The 19,889-nt window shown below is 42.4% G+C and overlaps 1 protein-coding gene across 4 annotated transcripts in view; it reads right to left on the bottom strand.

Annotated features, from left to right (window-relative positions):
• Positions 1-4,201: 4,201 nt before the first annotated feature.
• The window catches only part of LOC117231266, a 46,858-nt gene continuing 31,170 nt past the window's right edge, over positions 4,202-19,889 (bottom strand). For 2 of the 4 annotated variants that reach the window (XM_033489544.1, XM_033489545.1), the window contains one exon: positions 4,202-10,759. In XM_033489544.1, coding sequence (XP_033345435.1) covers positions 10,041-10,733 — 693 coding nt within the window. In that variant the 5' untranslated portion in view covers positions 10,734-10,759 and the 3' untranslated portion in view covers positions 4,202-10,040. The remainder of the gene's footprint in view (positions 10,760-19,889) is intronic. The other 2 variants (XM_033489546.1, XM_033489547.1) reach the window with 1 other exon arrangement.

Genomic DNA, 19,889 nt, shown 5'->3' with positions numbered 1-19,889 from the left:
ATAATATACGAATCGAACGTAAGAACCAGATAGAAATTTTATTATATTCATTTTTCCGTGATTTGTTTTTATTGAGATGGTATTATGGTTTATTTTATCGTTGTTTTATTTTACGAGCGAAATCCAAATGTAACTCGCGTGTAACGATAAACTTGATAAGCAGATCACCCTAAAACTTGACATATTCGATCCCTTAGAAAATTATAGAATTTTTACTTGCGTGATCAAAGGTTTAGAATATTCGAAATATTTGAAACTCGTACTTACCTCGACATCTGTGTCATCAAAAGTTTCACAAATGCACCTTTCGAGGAGCCTCTAACGATAGAGCGCTGCGACCAACGACGGACGCGAGTCTCGTGCAACAAAGTCGTTCGAGAAACATCGAATTTCTTACAGGTAATACTTACCATTTAATGGAACATGTGGAAATATGTCATAGTAGAATGAATCCTCCTCGTTTGAAGCGAAAAAGATAAGTTTTAGTATTTTATACTAGAGTAATATATTTCAAGCACAAGGAAAAAAAGAAGAAAAGGAAAAGTACTTGATTTCGAAGTAGGATTCCAATAAATATAGGTATCCGTTCTTAGTCTCGAGAAGAATAATCTGGAAATCGCGTAGGAATTTGCCAGTTTTGTTCAGCAATTGCGCGAAATCACGAAATTAATAAATTCGATCGTATCGACAGTGACTGGAGACTGTCACGGCGATTGTTCGGAACGCTTCGACACCGAATGGAAATCCGTAATGGCGTCATTGAAAAATTGCATCGGGTCATCGTGGTACGAGCGTTACCGATGTCGCGTTATCACGCGACATCGCTCGCTTAAGCGGCCGTGTTTTCCGTCCCTATGCAAATTAGCAGGTGAGCTAATATTGGAACTCGGAAATGGGACGCTCTGTGGACCGGAAATAAAATGAAATCCCGCATAATAGAATGATATTCGCGCTCGGTGATTCGTTCATCCGCGATAGCGCACGGTACAATTGGCGGAGGAGTTTCCGAAAGTTTTGTGAAACTTGTATTTTATATTAAATATTTTTATATCTTTACATCCTTATCCTTTTCTCTTAACGATATTCCTAGTTTCTCATATCGATATTTCAAGTGTTATTCGAAATTGGTTAATCGAATTGAATCGAATTTCAGACTCGTTCGAGCCTTAAGCGAAATATCTTCTTTTAATTCAACATGTTTCTCGATAGAGTAATAAATATCTGGGAAAAACGAAAGAGAAACTTAAAGAAAGGTAACTTGCTACGTCCTAAAATAACAAGGGACAGGATACGGTAGTATTACGTGAAATCCCAGTGTTTTAGTTTCATAGAACGGTTCGAAGGAATTGTATAAAGAATTCTAGCGTTTTAATTTCGTAGAAAAATTTCATGGAAGCGTTGGAAATTTTGCGAAATAAATAATAACTGTAAAAGGAGACCGCTAAATAAACGATATATATCGTACTGTACGCAGAAGGAAATTTTTGTTTCGTCGTAAAACGATGTTGGTAATCGTGTTCGATGAAAGCTCCGTGTCAAAACTTCCGTTGGATAAAAAGTAACTCGTTGAGGCAGAAGGAATTTTCACCTTTGGTGAAACGACGAAGACGTTCACCGTTGATGCATGCTGGACAGGAAGCGAGTTTTTTCACCGATCAGAAAGAGGAGAGAATAGTATTCGAAGTATTTGAAGTCAGTAAATTGGTAGAAAGACCCCGGAAAAATAAAGCGACGATGGAAAAACAAGATCAAAACAAGCTATTTTCGGAGAAAGATATTTTTGCAGAAAGATACTGCGTGTCCTGCAGTTTATTTTTCTCGCGGCAAAATCTACCGGAGTAACACGAACACGGAGTTACTTTAGAAGACACCATCGATGGGCGAAACGTTAGGAATCAAATGTTTTCGTTTACATTCCCTCCTCGTTTTTCTTTTTTCGAAGGTCTTTATTTTTTCTTACTCGTATCGTTTTTCCTCTTCTTTTCTTCTTTTCACCTTGCCACCTTGCGTTTTAACGATTTCTTTCGGGACGTTGCGATTCTCTTTTCTCGTAAGAAAATATTCGACTCGAGATTTAACACATTCGAGATCCAGATGCAATTAAACAAATCGATGCGTATCATGGTTAACTTTTATACTCCTTTTTCTTATTGCTTCACTTTCGTACAATATCATTTCGTTGATAGATTCTCATCGATAAATGATCGAGTAATATGAATTTATTTCGAAGAAGCACGGTATCGCGTGGATCCCGAATGTGTCAGTATTCGCTTCGGCGTAGCCATTTTATTATATCGGAGCAAAGATTGAAAATCTTCGAAAATCAGAAATTGAGAACTCTTTTCACTAGACGTTCGGTTAATGGCAATTCGATAACAAAATAAAAGGGAAAGAAAGAAAGAACGGAAGAGAACGTAACATCTCGCTTCTCACCCCTAAGCGGAAGAAGTGTCTCTGTAGTTAAACGAACGATTCAACTTACGAAAGAACGTTAATGTGAGGAGTACGCGCGTGAATTTCGTTCTCTGATTTTCCATGCAGACGCGAAAAAGAAACGAGAGATCGATCAGGGGAAAAGACGTTTCAGCTTTTATCTATTTAAGAAAAGGATTATAGGAAGGGGATTATTCATCAGTTTCACAGACTAGATCTATATATAATCGTATCGTATGTATATATATATATCCAATAATATATATATAATATCATTATATCTTCTTCATCATTTATATTTAGTGGTATAATTAATTATTCGCTTAGATATGAAACCTAATAGGAACATGATTGCACCGCACCCATTTTGCCGTACGATGTTGATGCCAGATCGCAGATCTCCCTCGCCTCACTCTTAAATTCCTATTTTTTTTTCTTTTTGTTCTCTCTCTTCAATTACTCTTTATAGGAATAGCGCACGTAAATATGTGCATCACTGTATGCTCGCGTATATTTATATACGTATACAGGTACAGCCATCTTGCATGGCACGTGTGTGTGTATGTACGTATGTATGTATGTATGTACGTATGTATGTATGTACGTATGCATGTATGTATGTACGTATGTATGTATGTACGTATGTATGTATGTATGTACGTATGTATGTATGTATGTATGCATGTATGTATGCATGTATGTATGCATGTATGTGTGCATGTATGTGTGCATGTATGTATGCATGTATGTATATAATATGCGTGTGTGTGTGTGTGTTTGTGTGTGTTTGTGTGTATGTATGTATGTGTACATGTAACGCGTGTATGCATGTAAATATGAATTGTCATGTGCTCGTGTATGTATATGTGTGCTCGTATGTCGATACGTTTTCGCGCTTGCATGTCGCATTTTCTCTCTCGCTCGCTCAACTCTTATTCCTTTTATTCTCTCTCTTTTTTTTCATCATTTTCTTTTCTCTATTATAAAATCTAGATGCGTGCGCGAACACGGGATCTTGTTCGCGCGCACATAACACATATGGCACCATAAATATATATTTGTACACAAGGGCGAGCGTGGGTGGACGAGATGAACAAGAAAGAACGTACGCGATGTCTCCATCTCTCTCGGCCGCGTTTCGCCTTCGTTTCTTATCGTTCCTCGGCCTACATCGTGATTCCCGAGTTTACGCGGCTTTTATATTTCGAGTTAGTCGATCGACGATTAATCGGAGATTAACGAAGGGTGATGGTCGCTGATACGCGACGAAAGAAATCGGACGAGGTCGATTTGATAGGAACGCGAAAATTGTCGCGCGATCGAACGTGACAGGCATCACAGAAGAATGCAAACTCGACAACGAAGAAAAATAAATCCTTGCTTGAAAACTTCGCTCGAAAATCACAAACGATTGCCAAATGATTAAAAAACAACGACACTCGGTACGTCTTTCTTGCGCATCTTCGTCAGCAAGTACGAGAAACGCACGTCTGTTTGCATGCTCGCGCGCCCTTCCACATTTTTCTCTCTCCGGTTATCGTTTTTCTCTCCTTTACCTCCACCTTTTTTTTTTTTTTTGCTTGCTCTCTTGTCTTATTTTTCTCGTTTATCCTGGTTTGTATTCGATCGAAGCCGTCGGTATCGTTTCCTCTTTTTTTTTTTCTTTTTACCGTTTCTCGTCAAGTGGGTCTCCCCGCGTCTCCGCGAGTTTTACAAAAAAAGGGGCGAGGCGCGAGGCGCGAGGAGAGAAACGTTATTATTTTTTTTTTTTTATAAGTATCGCGATCGAGTACCTTGCGACAGACACAGACCACGATCGCTCTCGAAAAAAAATTGCTCTCGCACGCAGAGGAACGGATCGCGCGCGGCGCCAACATCGTCGGGGTTCTTGAGCCGGCGTTTACGGGGTTGACCGCGCGGCCACGCTGGTTGCACGGCCTCTTCCGGCCCCATCGGAGGGCCACGGGCCCCGTAAGTGAGTACATATAAGATATACACATGGCAATCTCTCACAAGAATTAGTCGCTATCGTTATCAATTAGTATCCGTTATTAATTAATAGTCAATGAAAATGTAGCTCGGAACAAATTCACAAAATATTCAATCGGCGATAAATGTGAACCACGATAATAGTGACAATATTAATAATAATATTCATAATGCAATAATAATTATAATAATAATAATAAACGCCCTTTCAATCACTGCATTAATAATAATAATAATAATAATAATAATAATAATAATAATAATAGATAATAATCGCAATAGCAATAGAAATAACCAATAGGGTTATACCAATAAGTATAGTCGTATTCAACATATTTCATACAAACTCAACGACAGTTATAGAAAACTGAAAAACTTCCTCGCCGCCGGCCGCTCTTTTTCTCGTCGAATCTTACACGACGTATCGTTTTGCCACTTGTGTTTCCATTTTCTGTGCTCTTCGATAAAGAAGAAAAAGGAAACCGCGATTCTTTCGATTTTCGTCTTTTCTTTTTTTTTTTTTTTTTTTTAACGAATCGATCTTAACATCGTTCCCATTCCACGATCAATCTTCTTAAAAATCGACCGTATGACCCTGTAAATACGTGTAACTGATCATCCGAATAGTTTCTTTTCCACTGATCGCATATATCTTCTTCTTTCTCTTTTTTCCTTTTTCTTTCTTATAAGCTTCGGTTTTGCAGCCGCGTCTATTCGTACGAGCTTCGTCGACGATTATAGCAGGCCGTGGATAGAAAAATCGATCGTGGAATCGAAAGGACGTATCGTCGAACGTTCTCGGGTCGCGTGATCTCGCGAGGAAATGTCGCACGATCGACGAGAGAAACCGGAAGGTGACGGGCGGCGATGGGGCGGTGAAAATTTCTCGCAACGTAATAATAGTTTCTGCATACTCAATTGCATCTCTTATAGTTCACTCCTTAAATTAATCCGCGCACGCTTATCACTCATTCATCATTGTTGATTTTAGGAACAGCTAGTAGCGAGGTTCGGTTACTCTATCACGCAATCTCCCGTACTCGAAACTCAAAACGCCAAAACCCAGTTTTGCGTACACGCGCACGTACGTTGCCGCGTTTTGAGAATTCCACGCGCGTATATGCGATAAACGTTATATCGATTCGAGACCATTCTCGATGTTTTCGATTCGCTTCAATTCTCGATGTGTGGTATCCACGTATATACGCATGTTTCGTGTGTATTACGTCTACATGTTCATATGTGTGTATTATATATGCGTACGTGTAGACAGTGTGAGTATATGTTCGATGTACATGTTTTTTCTCGAAACAAGTTGCGCGTTCGTCGATTCGTCTCGTGCAAATCTCCTGCGTGTGTATTAGCCGCGAATCGATTAGAAAAATTAAATATTCCGTGTATACATGTATACGCGTCTATACATATGTGTATGTATACAATTAAAAGGAACACGATGTTGATTCTTTTGTGCGCCAAAGTGCATACCATTCTTTTTCCTCTTTTCGTTTCTGTTTTCATCCTCTTTCGCTTTCTTACTCTCTTTCGTTAGAATGTACGCGCGATAAAAGGGGACGCGTTTCGCCCTTTTTCCAAGGTCTCGCGTCTCGTCTGCTAAGATTAGTGATATATCGTGTGTATGTATAGCCGTTCGGTTAGGTCGTTTGCAATATACAGGCTTGATGAGAGCGTTCGAGATCGACGAAACGTGGTGAAAGCCACGATTTCAAATAAGAGGGGGCTCGCTACTTCGTAATCTACAGATTAACATCTACGCAGATTTTTAATTAGCCCGTGATCACCGGATAGTAACAATTGTCCTATTTTGCGAGGTATCGGTTACGAACATTTCTCTTTCCTTTTCTCCATTCGTTTCGATGCTCCGTGTTACGATTTAACTAAAAAGGGAATCGCCGCGGAGCAACGCGATCAATTGGGAATTTCGATTTTCATATGTGTATACGTATATGTGTTTATATGTTGTACGTGTGAATTCAATAATTACACGTGTCTCTCTTTGCGTGTATAAATACGTGTATATAAACGTGTGTGTACAGTGTCCCTAAACAGGTGTCGTATGTGTGTGATGTGTGCGTGTTACCGTGTGTCCATTCGTTTCAGTTTTAGCCCAACGCTATAACTTTTTACATAGATAATAATAAATACATGACCACATATATGTAAATATAATATAGTAAATCTATAATAATAATAATAATAATAATAATCGTAATAATAATAGTCGGTAATAATCAAATATAATATTAATAATCGTCGTCGTCAACGTTTACATTAGAAAAATTATCTTTTGCAGACAGGAACCTCGAGTTGCTTAGTTACCTTACAAATAGTTATTACTTTGCGTCTCGTTCGACGTCTAACGACCACTACGCGTTTTGCGCCCGCCTTTCATCCCCATAAACATCCCCTTCAACCCCTCTCTCTTCTTCCTAATTTACTTTCCACGTAGCCGGGTAGTACCCTCTTTATACTACATATATATATATTCGTTTTCTTCTTACTTCGTCGTACGCTCTTTACCTTCGCTTTAACTCCTCGGTTTTTAATTTTTTTCGCTTTTGAGGTTAAGATTCGGAGCGCGACCCTTAACAGGTTCTTCTCACATTCTCTCTTGCACATACGGTGGCACAACCCCCGCTCTTTTTCCACATTCGCGATATCCCCGATTCACCATTTTTCCAGATAGTTTTCAGGCTTTTTGATAATTCGCTTACTTTTTTTCCTGTTCTATGTACGTGTGTATGTGTGTATGTGTGTCTGTCTGTGTGTATGTATGTGTGTTCGATTTCGGCGCGTAAGCGTGTTTAAAAGATTAAACAAAACGCGAGAAACACGACGTACGTACGCGCGTATACACGTGGCCGTTTCGGATATTACCCGCGAGGATTCTAGTACGTTACAACATCATATATTTATATATAATATATATATATATTTATATAATTTTCTACATAAATATATATATACTTTTTGTTCATTCATTTTATTCATTTATTTATATATATATACCTTTTTTTATATATATATATACCTATGCATGAGTGTGTCTTGTGTGTCGTCTACCGATGCATATCCTCCCATATTCCCCTTAAAATCTACAGTTTAATTGTAATTAACCGTTAACTTACGAGCTAATAGTGGATTCTCTGTCGTTCCCGAGCAGACCTTTACAAAAACCCCGTGTCCGTCGATCGAGAGGTGACTTTTATTTACGTCTTTCTTTCATTCATTTTTTTCTCTCTTTTTCTTCCATCGTGTCCAGTGCTATGCCGTGTTCACCCGATTCAACTGCGTTTAATTCTCTTTTCTTTTTCTCTCTCGTAACCACGGAGACCCGATTTGCGCGTACGCGAACTTCGCGCTTTCCTTCGGTCGACCCCGAAAGCATCACACGCGCCGCGCGATCCACCGTTTCCGGCTTTCCAGTGAGAAAGAACCAAAAAAGTTCACGTCTTGATCAGCACTGCGCCCGATCGCGGTCTCTGGCACGGCTGACCGATTTGCTATCGTATCGTCGACCGATTAACTAGCGATAATCAATTACAGCTATCGATAGCTATAACTATTTACCATTATTACTATCGTTATTATTACTATGTTTATTATTATCATTAATATTAATCATTAATCGTTAGGTTTTTTTTAGCGTTATTAAATATAATTTATTAAATATAGGAACCATGTTTCTGGGTCTGCTTGTTCGTGAACGCGAACCGTATCGCGACGGGCACCGGGGCAACTTGCCCTCTCGCGTTTTTCTTCCCATTTCTTCTTTTTGCTTTTTCCCCGTTTCGTTTCGCGTCGTCGTTCTCGTTTCTCTCCCACGAAACTTTACTCTTCTTTCCATTCGACGTTTCTCCTTACGAGCGTTTTGCTCTCACGGCCAGAGAAAAATGAACGGAACTCACGTTTTAAAATTCGCGCGCCGGTAGCGACGTTTATTACGCGTTTTATCGTACTTAAAAAGAACCCCTCCCAGCCGCGGGGTTACCGTGCCCTGTGGGTGTTTCTCGAAACTATAGAATGGATATTACTAGGCTTGTGTATGCGTGTATGCACGTGTATACGTGTCACGAGTGAGTGCGTGTGAGTGTGCACGTGTGCGCGTGGGTTCTCTCTCCATTTTTTTTTTTTTTTTCGAAGAAAAAATCCTTCCAGCCACCGATTTCCTCAAAAGGTCGTCCGATCGTCCTCCGACACGTGAACCTCTCTGGCCTCTGTATGTACTTTCGCGCGTTCACCTTTTGCCGATTAAAAAAGAAAAGAGGAACACGCGGTGATCTTCCTTTCTTCTCGCGATTCCCTTCCGTTTCGTGTCTTTCATCTTTTTTCGTGGTCACCGTCGGTGAACAACGCCTCATCCGATTCTCGCATCCTCCTTGACACACGCTACTTACGCAGTACCACCCATACACACGCACGTAAAAAGAGAAAGAGAGAGACAGAGAGTGAAGATTCATTTTTTTTTTTTTCATTTCTTAGAGATGAATATGTACGTATGTATTCGCAACGAGCGCGACGCTATTAGTTTCGCGAACGCCGCGCCATCTATCCTACTACGCCGCGTCCTTAACGTCTGTCCGCTTGTTTTAGTAACTTTTTTTTTCTTTTGTTTCATTAAATCTTTATTATTACTTTACATAGGAACGTTTAAATCAGCCCACCTCGACGCGTCTTCCCGGCGTCGTCGATGCTCATTCTTTTCCTCTCCCCCACGTATTTATTCTCCTCCACGTGCTTCTTCGTCGCCTCGCGGTTTCCGCGCCGCCATCTCCATCCCCAAAATCCTACTTACGAAGCGACCGATGCGTAAAGTCAACGCACGTATAGAGGCGATGTCGCTTCGTAAAGAGAAAAAAAAAAGAGACACAAAAAAGAAAAGAAAAGAACGACGATCCATCGAGAAAATCGCTCGTTTCTCGACTCGTGCAAACGTCTCTCTCAATTATCAAACAACAAACCGATAATCCTTTTGGTCGTTCGTTTCTCTGTTTTCACTCGTCCCGTTACGTGTGTCCGTCAAAACTCCGAAGCATTCTTCATTCTTTCTATCGAAGGAACTTTGGTGAGCGCGCTGCTTTGGTGGCACGCTATGTGTGTACATATATTGTAACAAAAATATTAGTTAAATTGGTGATTACGCGCGCGACAGTGGCCCGTGCGCGGCCCGAAATTAAAACGAGAATAAAGAGAGAGGTCCATTACGCGGCATCCTCGTTGATTGGTCCACCGTCCACGCGCGAGTATCTGGAGCCGGGGATTCCCCGGTGCCCGGAGCGGAAGAAAAAGCCCCCCCCCCCACCGACAGTTCCTGCCTTGGTTGGAACCCCCTCCCCTTTATTTAGCCAGTTAGGAACGTTGTTTGCTTTCGTTATCGAGTACCCCGTCGAAGAGGAGCACCCATCGAACACTCTCTCCCAGCTCCGTTTTCTTCCTTCGTTCTCGTTTTCCTCTTCATCTTCTCCTCCCGAAGAAATCGTCGGCCTGCGAACCGGACGATTCGCGAACGTTCGATGACTCATCTCGTCGTAGCACCTCTGCCTGACGATTCTTCTCCGTTGTCTTTGTTATTCGCTTCTTTCGCGCGTGACACGCTCCGTTTAACGCGCGCCAGCCAAAGCAGCAACCTCTTGGACCAGTTTCTGCCTCTTGACGTCGGGAGCGTTATTGTTGTCCTGGTTCGCCCTCTCGTTAGCCTGTGGCTGGCCCGTGGTGCTCTCAGCGGCCGCGCGAGCAGCCAACAGGGTGATTTGATTCACCACATCCTCCATCTCGTCCGTGAGCGGATGCACTTCCTCGCCACACTGTCCCACAGATTCCGCGCCGATGTTACCAAACTGTTGTTGCTGTTGTTGGCGTTCTTGGTTCGCTTCGAGGCGAGCTCGATGCTGCAACGTTTCAGCGTGACGCCGCCATTCGGTGACCGTCGTGTAAGTTCTCGTCGGGGTGTTTCCATCGCACAGAGAACAGGCGTAACGAGATTGGACGAGGCGCAACGCACCGCGACGCTGTTGATTGCCGAGATAGCAGGAGCGTTGGTGAGCGAGCAGCGTCGATTCTTGCGGATAAGCTCGGCCGCATCGGCGACAGACCAGGCACAGTTCCGTCTCGACTTCGCGACAGTGCTGTGGCGGCCCGTTCTCATCGGAGCCGCACGGAGGCGTCGGCAATCGGACCGTTTCCAGGCCTGGATGGTTCGGGTCTTGCTGCAGGAATGCTTGCATCAGAGAGCGCGGCACCTGGACCTGAGTGCCCCCTTCCACGTGCAACGACATTAGCCCACTGCCGTGCATGCTGCCGCTCAAACCTGGAGCCGCTACTGGAAACAAACCACAGATTCGTTCCGTTAGAAAATCGGTTTCTTAATCCGTTCTGTTTTTAAATTTTTACAAAACCACCTTAAAGTTGTATGAAAAACGCGGAAACGCGATTTATCAGGATCTTTTCTTAGAATTAGAAAGAAATTAGAAGCCAAAATAGTCGACTTGGTCTTCTGACAGTCTCGCGATCTTTCGTTGCTTGGAACACGCGACTAACGTTCGATATTTCATAAATCAAATACTATAGACTTCAACCAAAATGGGCAGCTTCGCTTAATCGCAACAACGAACGTAACCGGTGTCTGACTATCATTTTGCAATCTATTGTACCGAGATTCCTAACTACCGAAGCGGTTCTTCTTTCAAATGATTTCCAAACGCGGATAGGGTTATAATTGATTTGTGCCGACTTAGTTGTCATAATAACGTCAACGATGTAACCAGCAGAGAATTTATATGGAACCTGTTTTTGCTTCTACGAGACAGGTAAATTGGTAGTTATTAGCCTGGCCGCGGGGCGACGCGCATTGACGGGATAATTCCTGCGGCCGCCTCCAGAAAGGAGCTCAATGTCATTCCTTACGCTCTACACCGGCTTGTCTAACCGTGGCATCGTCTATCCACGGATAATTTCAATTAGACAACTATCGTCGTTGTTCGATCCGAATCAAGCAACCAGCTTGATCCGGATTCCGTTTTTTATCGCAGGATTTTATTTTTAACGATGGATCATAGGTAAGGTAAGGCTTATGCGACAGATCGCGAGCAATTTGCTTCCTAATTAACGAGATTTGGTTCCGCACAATGTCTTAGCAATTACGCGTTAACAATTCGATGACGATAGTCTTTTACAGGCGTAGAATTTCTACTCATCCAGCGATAACTGGATTAATATTTCGTGATATTCTGTAAGCGTTACTTCGCCTCTGAAACTTATTTTCTTGCTTATTCTGTTAATTTTTATACGTAATCACTTTCCGATATTTTCTTCTTCTTAGACATGAAATATCAAATATTTTCACTTATTCTTTCGTCGCTGTATCGTAAACCGATAGCGCCCCGTATTGTACGAGTCGTAGTTATTCCACATAAAATTCGAGATTGAATTACAAGCTCGGCTAATTCGAATAAAGCTATGGCCTGTAAGAATGCAGGAACGCCTTCGTTGAACCAATTTTCAACGAAATATAGCGCGACACGGCAATGTATTTCAGACAAGATTCGATCGAGCGATCCCGGTGAGATGTTCGAACGATCCTCGAGCGATCTTGGAGCGATCTTGGATCTCGTGGTCGGTGAGGATGCGTTGTTGCACGTCGATTAGGCGGGTTGACAGGTTTACGCAGTGACGCGCATGGGTATATCGCGTATCGTGTATCGGACGAGGAGTCGTTACGAGGCAGGAAGTGTTAATGATACCCCTGCTCATTCGCTGGACGTTCGCCTGTAATTATCAGGCTTGGTGGGGCGCGAGCAAACCTGGACGAGAGAGCGGAATATCAGGCAGGATATCGTCTCTGTCCCTCTCGCTTTGGTCCGTCTGTTCCGCGTCAACGTGGAATTGATAGTTATTAGAGTCGAAGACCATACTTGCCGTGCCTCGAACATTCGCTTCTTTTAACCTGAAACCCTAATGAGAACCTCTGCCGATGCGAAGTGTGGATTTAGCCCTGTTTGGTTAACGCTTTCACCGTCTTCTTCTTCTTCTTCTTCTTCTTCTTCTTCCTCCTCTCCTTCCTCTCTTCCTTCAGCTTCGTTTTCTTGACCGTCGGTAATTCGCGGCCGCGTGGATTATGGTTCGCGTCGATCGCGAGGCCAAATAATCCGCGTTTTTATGTCCTTGAACGTCGAAGGGACCTTTCTTGGAAGGAGTTGCTCGTGCAGTAAAGACGGGAGAAATGTGTTACGGATAAATGGCGGGATTAGCGCAGCGACATTCACCGCGGTATAGTTCTGCGAGAGATGGCGTCGAGGAATTTTGTAAGAATCCAGAGAATTCGCCCATCGTCGTGGAGGATGATCTATTTGTATTCGTTCGAACTCCTTCGTTTGTAAATTAGGCAACAGCCAGAAGCTGTCTGTTGTATAAGTTGTCTGTTAGATCGCGGGCGAATTAGATATTCTAGAGAAACCAAAGGAATGGGATTAAAATAGAAATTAGTTTAGAAATAAAAAAGAAATTTACGCGTAATTTCCAAAGAACCGGAATTTAATCGCGAAACGAAGTAGCAGCCTGCAAGTATGTAATCGGTTGATCGTACGATGACCGGAACCGTCCAGATGTCGACGATCGTCCTCGACTCCGTGAATTAAGCGTAACAATTTCGTGGAACGCAAGCAGTCGCGCCTCCGCCGGGGATTTCAATCTCGCGACGGCTAACGCGACTTAAAACGTTTCCTCTCGAAACGATCTTCGCCGAAACCATTTCCTCATCGATGATAACGCAAGCCGAACGACGTCCACGCGTTCATAATCCCTTTCAGAAGTAACTAATCCCTTTACTTTACAAGTCAGACTCGCAGTACGTTGTTTGTTTCCGTTCGTTGCGCTAAAGATCGGCAACACACGGCGACAGCAGTATACGTTCCTTCCGCGTATACTTGTTGCTAACAACGAATATCGTTTTCAAATCCAACGCGAATATTCCATTAATTACGTGGACAAAATGTTTGTGCAAGTTGATATTCGTTCGGAACATGCGTCAACCACAAGCTACGAGAAGTTGCTCGTCTTTGTTTCATCGTCAAGTTCCCGATTACTTTCTTCAGCGTGGACAAAACGCGTATACAAATTGATATTTGCAACATGTATGGAGAACGAGCGACGAGAAGTTCTTGGCTGTTGCTCGAGTAAAGACGGAGCTCGAGAATATCGCGAGGTTCGTGAGATCTCTTTCGGCACCAAGGCCATTGGAGGACCCCGTTACAACCCCGAACGAGCTAATATAATAAGGAAGAGCGTCGAATGACGCGCAGTAGATCGCGCAGCTGTCCCGATCCGTGTGACACCCTTGAAACAATCGGCTCGACCGAGAGAACGGAGGGGTTATTACTCTTAATGAGCACTGGTTATTTCTTTGAGTGGCTGTGATTTGCCCTCTCCCTCTGCCCTCCCGCGATCCTCCTACTCGTCCACGCATGTGTACGTACACGCGGCCGATCATCACGGTACGTGAATCGAACAAGAGAAACTCGCGCGCGTGAAACACGTACGAGCCGACACACGCTCGGGTCTGGGCAACTTTTACACGCGCATCGCTCTCGCTTCGTCTCCTTAGAGGGCAGGAGAAGCTCATTTGCGTACGGATTGAGATAGTAGTGCTTCGGTACCACCTCGATGTGTGTTTTTGTTTAAATGTGTGACTACGTACGAGATTCTGATTGCCGGCCGCTCCCAGCTCGACAGCGGCTCTCAATCTTCCTTCGATATACGAACCGTTCGGACGTCGCGCCGATCAACTTTGTAAATTAAAATTCATACGACGATGACAATTAGAAACATCATTTTTCGAAAGTTTCGCCCGAATTTACGATTATCGACGCTCTCTTCTCGTGACAAATGAAAATATAAGATTTCTCTTTTCAGATATTTGCTACTAATTATATATCGTATATGCACACACCTAGGTAACGTGGAATTGATAACTTTATAAATAGCGGATTTGGCCAATTTGGCTTCTACGAGACTCTTACGTTCGAGTAACCGATCGACTACTTTTTTTTTGTAAATTTCTACCTGGATGTTTGATTAGTATCCAATTTTCCACTAGGTTTGTTTGTTACAACAGATAGGATGCACGGTTATAAATTTCGAGATAATTTTCAAAAAAATATTTGCGATATCGTCGCTTTTCTCTATTTTTCGATTTATAGATCGATAAATGCTTCTGATGCGTTTTGCTATAGGAAATACCGATTCGTAAAACGAATTAAACCTTATTTCAGTTGGAAATTTGCAAGCAAATAATTATTTTAAATTCAAATTTGAAATAACTTTTTGACGTATCTTCGGAGTAGTCGATCGATTCAATTTTTTAACGGAGTTAGATAACGATTCGTTGTCGGTTGAGGACCACTGGACCTAAGATAGCCGCGACACATGCTGGAAATTTGTTCGGCGGGAATTTACGAGCGAGTTTCCGTGTCAGACGCAATACCGTGGGTTCCGCTGGTAAGTAGGTATATGTCTGTATATCCTGACAGCTATAAAACCGCATTCGAAGGGCGTCGAACAGAATAATCGGGAATGTCGTTAGTTAGCGCCTCCAGGAATTTTAATGGATGTTCTGGAACAGCGTAACGACAACGCGCAAGTTTGTCAAATTGAAGCTGGTTTGCTAAGCCGCGCGTACTGCGTCCCATCCAGGACAGTCGAACGATTCCTCTACCGATTTTAAATTGTATTTTACAATGCATTCCTCGACCGTGCTTAATTCTATTGCTGCGAAATTCTTTACAACAAGCTTTCAGTTATTACAACGAGAATTGCAACAAAGAACTTTGCGACAAGGGACTGTATTTCATTCTTTTTCTTTGAAATTCTTTCTTAATTTTCTCGTTATTCTAATGAGTATTTTAATGACTGGAAGAGGAGGAATTCTCAATAGAAGAGATTAATTTTTTCGCACCGAGATATTTACATTTGTAAATGCGACTAGTCTCAAAGGGAATGGAACTTGATTTAAATTCGTTCATTAAAACTATGCTAATTCGTCGTTTATCCTTTTACGGTTTATTTAATTTATACGTATGGAAAATACCATCCGGTATATTTGATCTTCCTATGAAACATATCTCTTTTATCTTTTTATATGGGTAATATCATGTTGTAATATAGAGCGTTAATAATTTTTCATGCCAAGGAAATAAGATACGAGACGTTGGTGTAACGCATTGATACGAATTTTGTAATATTTTCCTCGCGATACCAGCTTGCCCTGAATCTATTTTTACTTCGCATCGAATGTATTAATGATAATGAAGGAGAAAGAAGGGACACTGGTTATACGAATTTATATATAGTTACCAGGGAGACGAGCAATTTTGTGTCTATTTACACTAATTGCTCGAGCATTTCTTGAAAAGAAAATTACGGCCTAACAGTCTGTCTTCCAATTACGACAGCGAATGAGGTAATTGCTGCTGCGGAACGTTGCAGCCTCGATATGCTTTCTTTCAATATTAACTCTCGATATAAGTTTACTTTTTTCCCTTCGCTTCCATTCGTGACATGTTCGTTTCGATAGCTACGAAGCGTTTGTGGATAATTGACGCAAAGAATTACCGTCAGGCCAGAAGTCTTCGACACTATAGAACCTCTAGCAAAACGAAAACACAAGCTCCTTCGTTGTCGTCGTTTATGTATTTCTACCTTAATTAATTTCTTTCACGATGCAATTCTCTTTCTTATGCTCGTCTATCTAAATCTTCGTTAGCAATTATCTTTGCGTTTCATTTTAAAGTTGAGATTCGATCGACCAACGTTTTTGGTATATTAAAGAACAACTCAATTTCTGTCTCCGTTAATCGAGAGACGATATTACCAGTTTCCTTAAATACCGCGTTGATCTACTTTCCTCGCAACTCTCTATCGATGCTCGATTACCAAAATTTATCCAACGATAAATCGTAATTAATAATTTCAATTTCCACCATCGCCGCCTTTCTTTACCCTCGTTCGTTTATCCACCTTTTAACAATCGATATCACAAACCAGAGATCTACGACAAACTACAAATCTCTTCTCCCAGCTGTCTAGCAAATCGAACTTCGTCTCGCCCGCAAAATTTCGTTTCCAATACATCGAATACCAATATCGTAATTAACAAATTTAGTCGTCGACGTGCCGTCGAACGAAGAATTCGTTGGACGATCAGGATCGCCCAAAAGATCAGCATGCCTATCGTATCTGCATAGCCGAAGATTGACTCGACAATATCAACGCACCGAACCAATATCATTTATACAATTGGTCGAAAGGAAGGTTCTCGTGTAAGGGCATTAATCTCGCGGCGATCCTGGGCGCAGTCGATCACCCGACCGATCCGACCATCTTTCAGCGCTTGGGAAGTCAATGCCACGGTTGGGGATCGATGCATTCGCGCGTTCATAAGCTTGCTACGCGAAGTATGCAACAACGGTGCATTCCACGTACGTCTACCAGCGTGTTCTCGCGCGGTGTGACCGTACACACCGACATAGGAAAACACGTTGTGAACGTGGGCGTGCATTCCTTCCCTCGCATTATCTCCTCTTCGCCTCTCTTTATAACCTTCCTCGCTATCTCTCTCTTTCTTCCTCTCGGTCGATTCCCATTCGTGGTGTCTCCGTCCCTTTTTAATTCACCGTCCAACCGAAACAGAGAGGGACCTTTTCTTCTTCTTTTTATTCCACATCGAGGCCCGTTATCGTGGATACCACGGTTCAGAACGGCTGTTTCACACCTCCGCTCGCGCGAGAATTAGGAAATAAATTAGCGGCCGGGCTAATTTCGTTATCTCGGCCGACGCGAGACCCTCCCGCTTGAGACGTCAAGGGACCGATGTCCCAAGCCTTCGAACCGCTGCTCGGACATGGGTGAAACCGTGTCCCGAACACCAGGATCAATGGCTCTTTCCATGATGTTGTCCGTCCCGTTTCTTCCAAAGAGTATATCTTTGCCGGATCGGCGAACGGGTCTTCGTTAGAAGACGCTTCGGTTCCGATTGAGATGGTGCCCGATGGGACCACGGTGTTTTATATAGAAAAAGTTGTCGCGCCTCGTACCAACCGTGCAATCTGTGTGCTTTCGTTCTCGAATCCGAAGGCTGTGGCTCTTTACGAAGTTGTTGGCAGGGAAGACACGGTTCACTGTATGGATGGAAGAGCAAATTGTATTTTGCTCCGTGCGAGTGTTTCTTGCTTGATTTTTTGTCGATCGTTGGTATCGGAGATCGTTGATCGGACGTATTGTTGTAGCTTTGTAAAATATTATCGCGCGATAGATTTGTGGTAACACGCGATGTTCGTATTACGAAATACCTTACGAAATTTTAATATAATAATTAGTTTACACATATCAAGCTAATCGATAGAATATCGCTTTATCCATGTACGAGTTTTTGTATTCTCGAATTTTACTCTCGTTTGAACGAGCAGAAGGACCTTTCGCGTTACAAGAGAGACTTTGAATCAAAATATATATACGAGGCGAGTCATTCTAAAATTTGTTGTCTGCAGTCGTACACCGCAGCTTCTCAGGGAAAATTTATTGAAATGGTTATCCAACGATTAATGCATATATTTCTTCAACTTAGTTTAACATTAATTAACATTAATTTAACATTCGCCCGAGCCCTATAAAGTTCCCGCTATTTGTAATTCCACTTCAACTTTGTGCTCGTAAAAGATACAACACTGCAAGCTCGTATTCGAAACTTCCATTTATTATTCTACAATATCAACGACCGATAAGGTCTCGTTAAATGCAATTAAATGCAATCTGCGAAACGCGTATCCCGATATCCGAGGAATCCAATAAAATTTACAACCGCCCGTCTAATTATACGCGTTAACAGAGTTTTACGAAAAGTCGAATAATTAAACGACCAAAAGCAGCTCCCATCCAGCTATACGTGCAAGTGTACGAGGTTGGCTGTGTACGAAATAAACGGTGGAATAGTTATTTATAACGGTGAATGGGCGACATTCATATTCGAGGGACCAAATTTGGGTTGGACCATCGGAGAGTCACCTGCCCACCCATTTGACGTTCGATACAGGCCAGGAGGTTTCGTTGTAGGGGCATTCTGCGCCTCCCTTTGGAAATGTTGGATGTCGAGGATCACGAGGAAGTCGTAATTTCTACGGGAACGAGGCAGCCGAGTGAATTGACGACGGCTTATCTCCCTGCACGGTCACAAAATCGTTTCGTACGCGTATCGGACAAGATAACGGCGGTGGCGTATCGATAAATTCTGCTAATTAATTATTGACGTGTCTCGGAGCTATTTTTGCGTTCGCCGCGCGCACGTGAACCTACGGGACCAGATCCCTTTCGCTTCTCTGCTTTTATCCTTCGTTCGCCGTCTCCTTTCCTTGCGAACGTCCTTCGACCGTTTTCGTCGCACCATGGTGGCCCAACAAAATTATTCGTACCACCGTATTAATCGTGAAATCGATTCTTTATTTTTTCTCTCTTGCTTCGTTCGTTTCGAGGTGGCCGTTTTCGTAACGAGATCGATAAATATCGCTCGATAACCGGCCGATTCGAATTTCCTTTCATTTCTATCGTCTCTTTGTGGTGGATCGTACGGTTGCCTTGTGTCTGCTATATTTCGTTACTTCGCTTTGTTCGTGAGATATTTTCGATTGTTTAGTTTTTTATGAAATTAGAGCAGGTGTATATATAGCGTTATTTGCGGGTTTTCTGACTCTAACCAAATACTATGGATGAAGAGAGAAAGTTGAAGAAACGTGATCTTTTTCAAACTTTGGTAACGATCGTTGTTTGAGAGTGAAAACATATAACGTAACGTGCAGTTTCGTAGAAACTTCGTGTCGTAGCGATGTTTCGCGTAAAACGAGGCAAAAGGGTAGCTCAAAGATTCGAAAGTAATACAAGGCGTTCGGAAAATATACGATTACGAACACACACGACGTATTTAATTTGTTTTATACAAGAAACGATGATTTTTTGAAAATGTCGAGGGGAAGAAAATTGAATCTCGGACATGACACGCATATCGAGGAAACGTCGCGAACCATCTTATTGGGCAGGTGTCTTTTTTCGACACCTGTGTATGAACGTCAAACTCGGTGGAAAAGGCGAGATCAAGCAAACGCTCTTTACGAGCAGCGAAAGAAACTCGAGCGTCCATTCGTTAAATGTTTTACGTGACACGATATTAATTCTTCGTATCGATGACTCGACGCTTTATCGCTGAATTACGACTCGTTGAATAGGACCGTTATAAAAAACTGCCGGCAAAAGTACACGCTTATTCGTCGTGAAACTTGAAGATATCAACGCCAACCACCTGTACACTTGTGTCACTCGTTATCCATCTTTTTGGTTAACTGCTGAACGATATCTGCTGAATTCTTTGGTGACCGGGTGGTTTACAGATCGGGTCGCGATGACGATTGCAA

This window comes from Bombus vosnesenskii, unplaced genomic scaffold, assembly GCF_011952255.1.
Source record: "Bombus vosnesenskii isolate JDL3184/JDL3185 unplaced genomic scaffold, Bvos_JDL3184-5_v1.1 scf7180000013272, whole genome shotgun sequence".
Classification (NCBI taxonomy): Eukaryota; Metazoa; Arthropoda; class Insecta; order Hymenoptera; family Apidae; genus Bombus; species Bombus vosnesenskii.
This window is presented reverse-complemented; position numbering and strand designations above follow the sequence as displayed.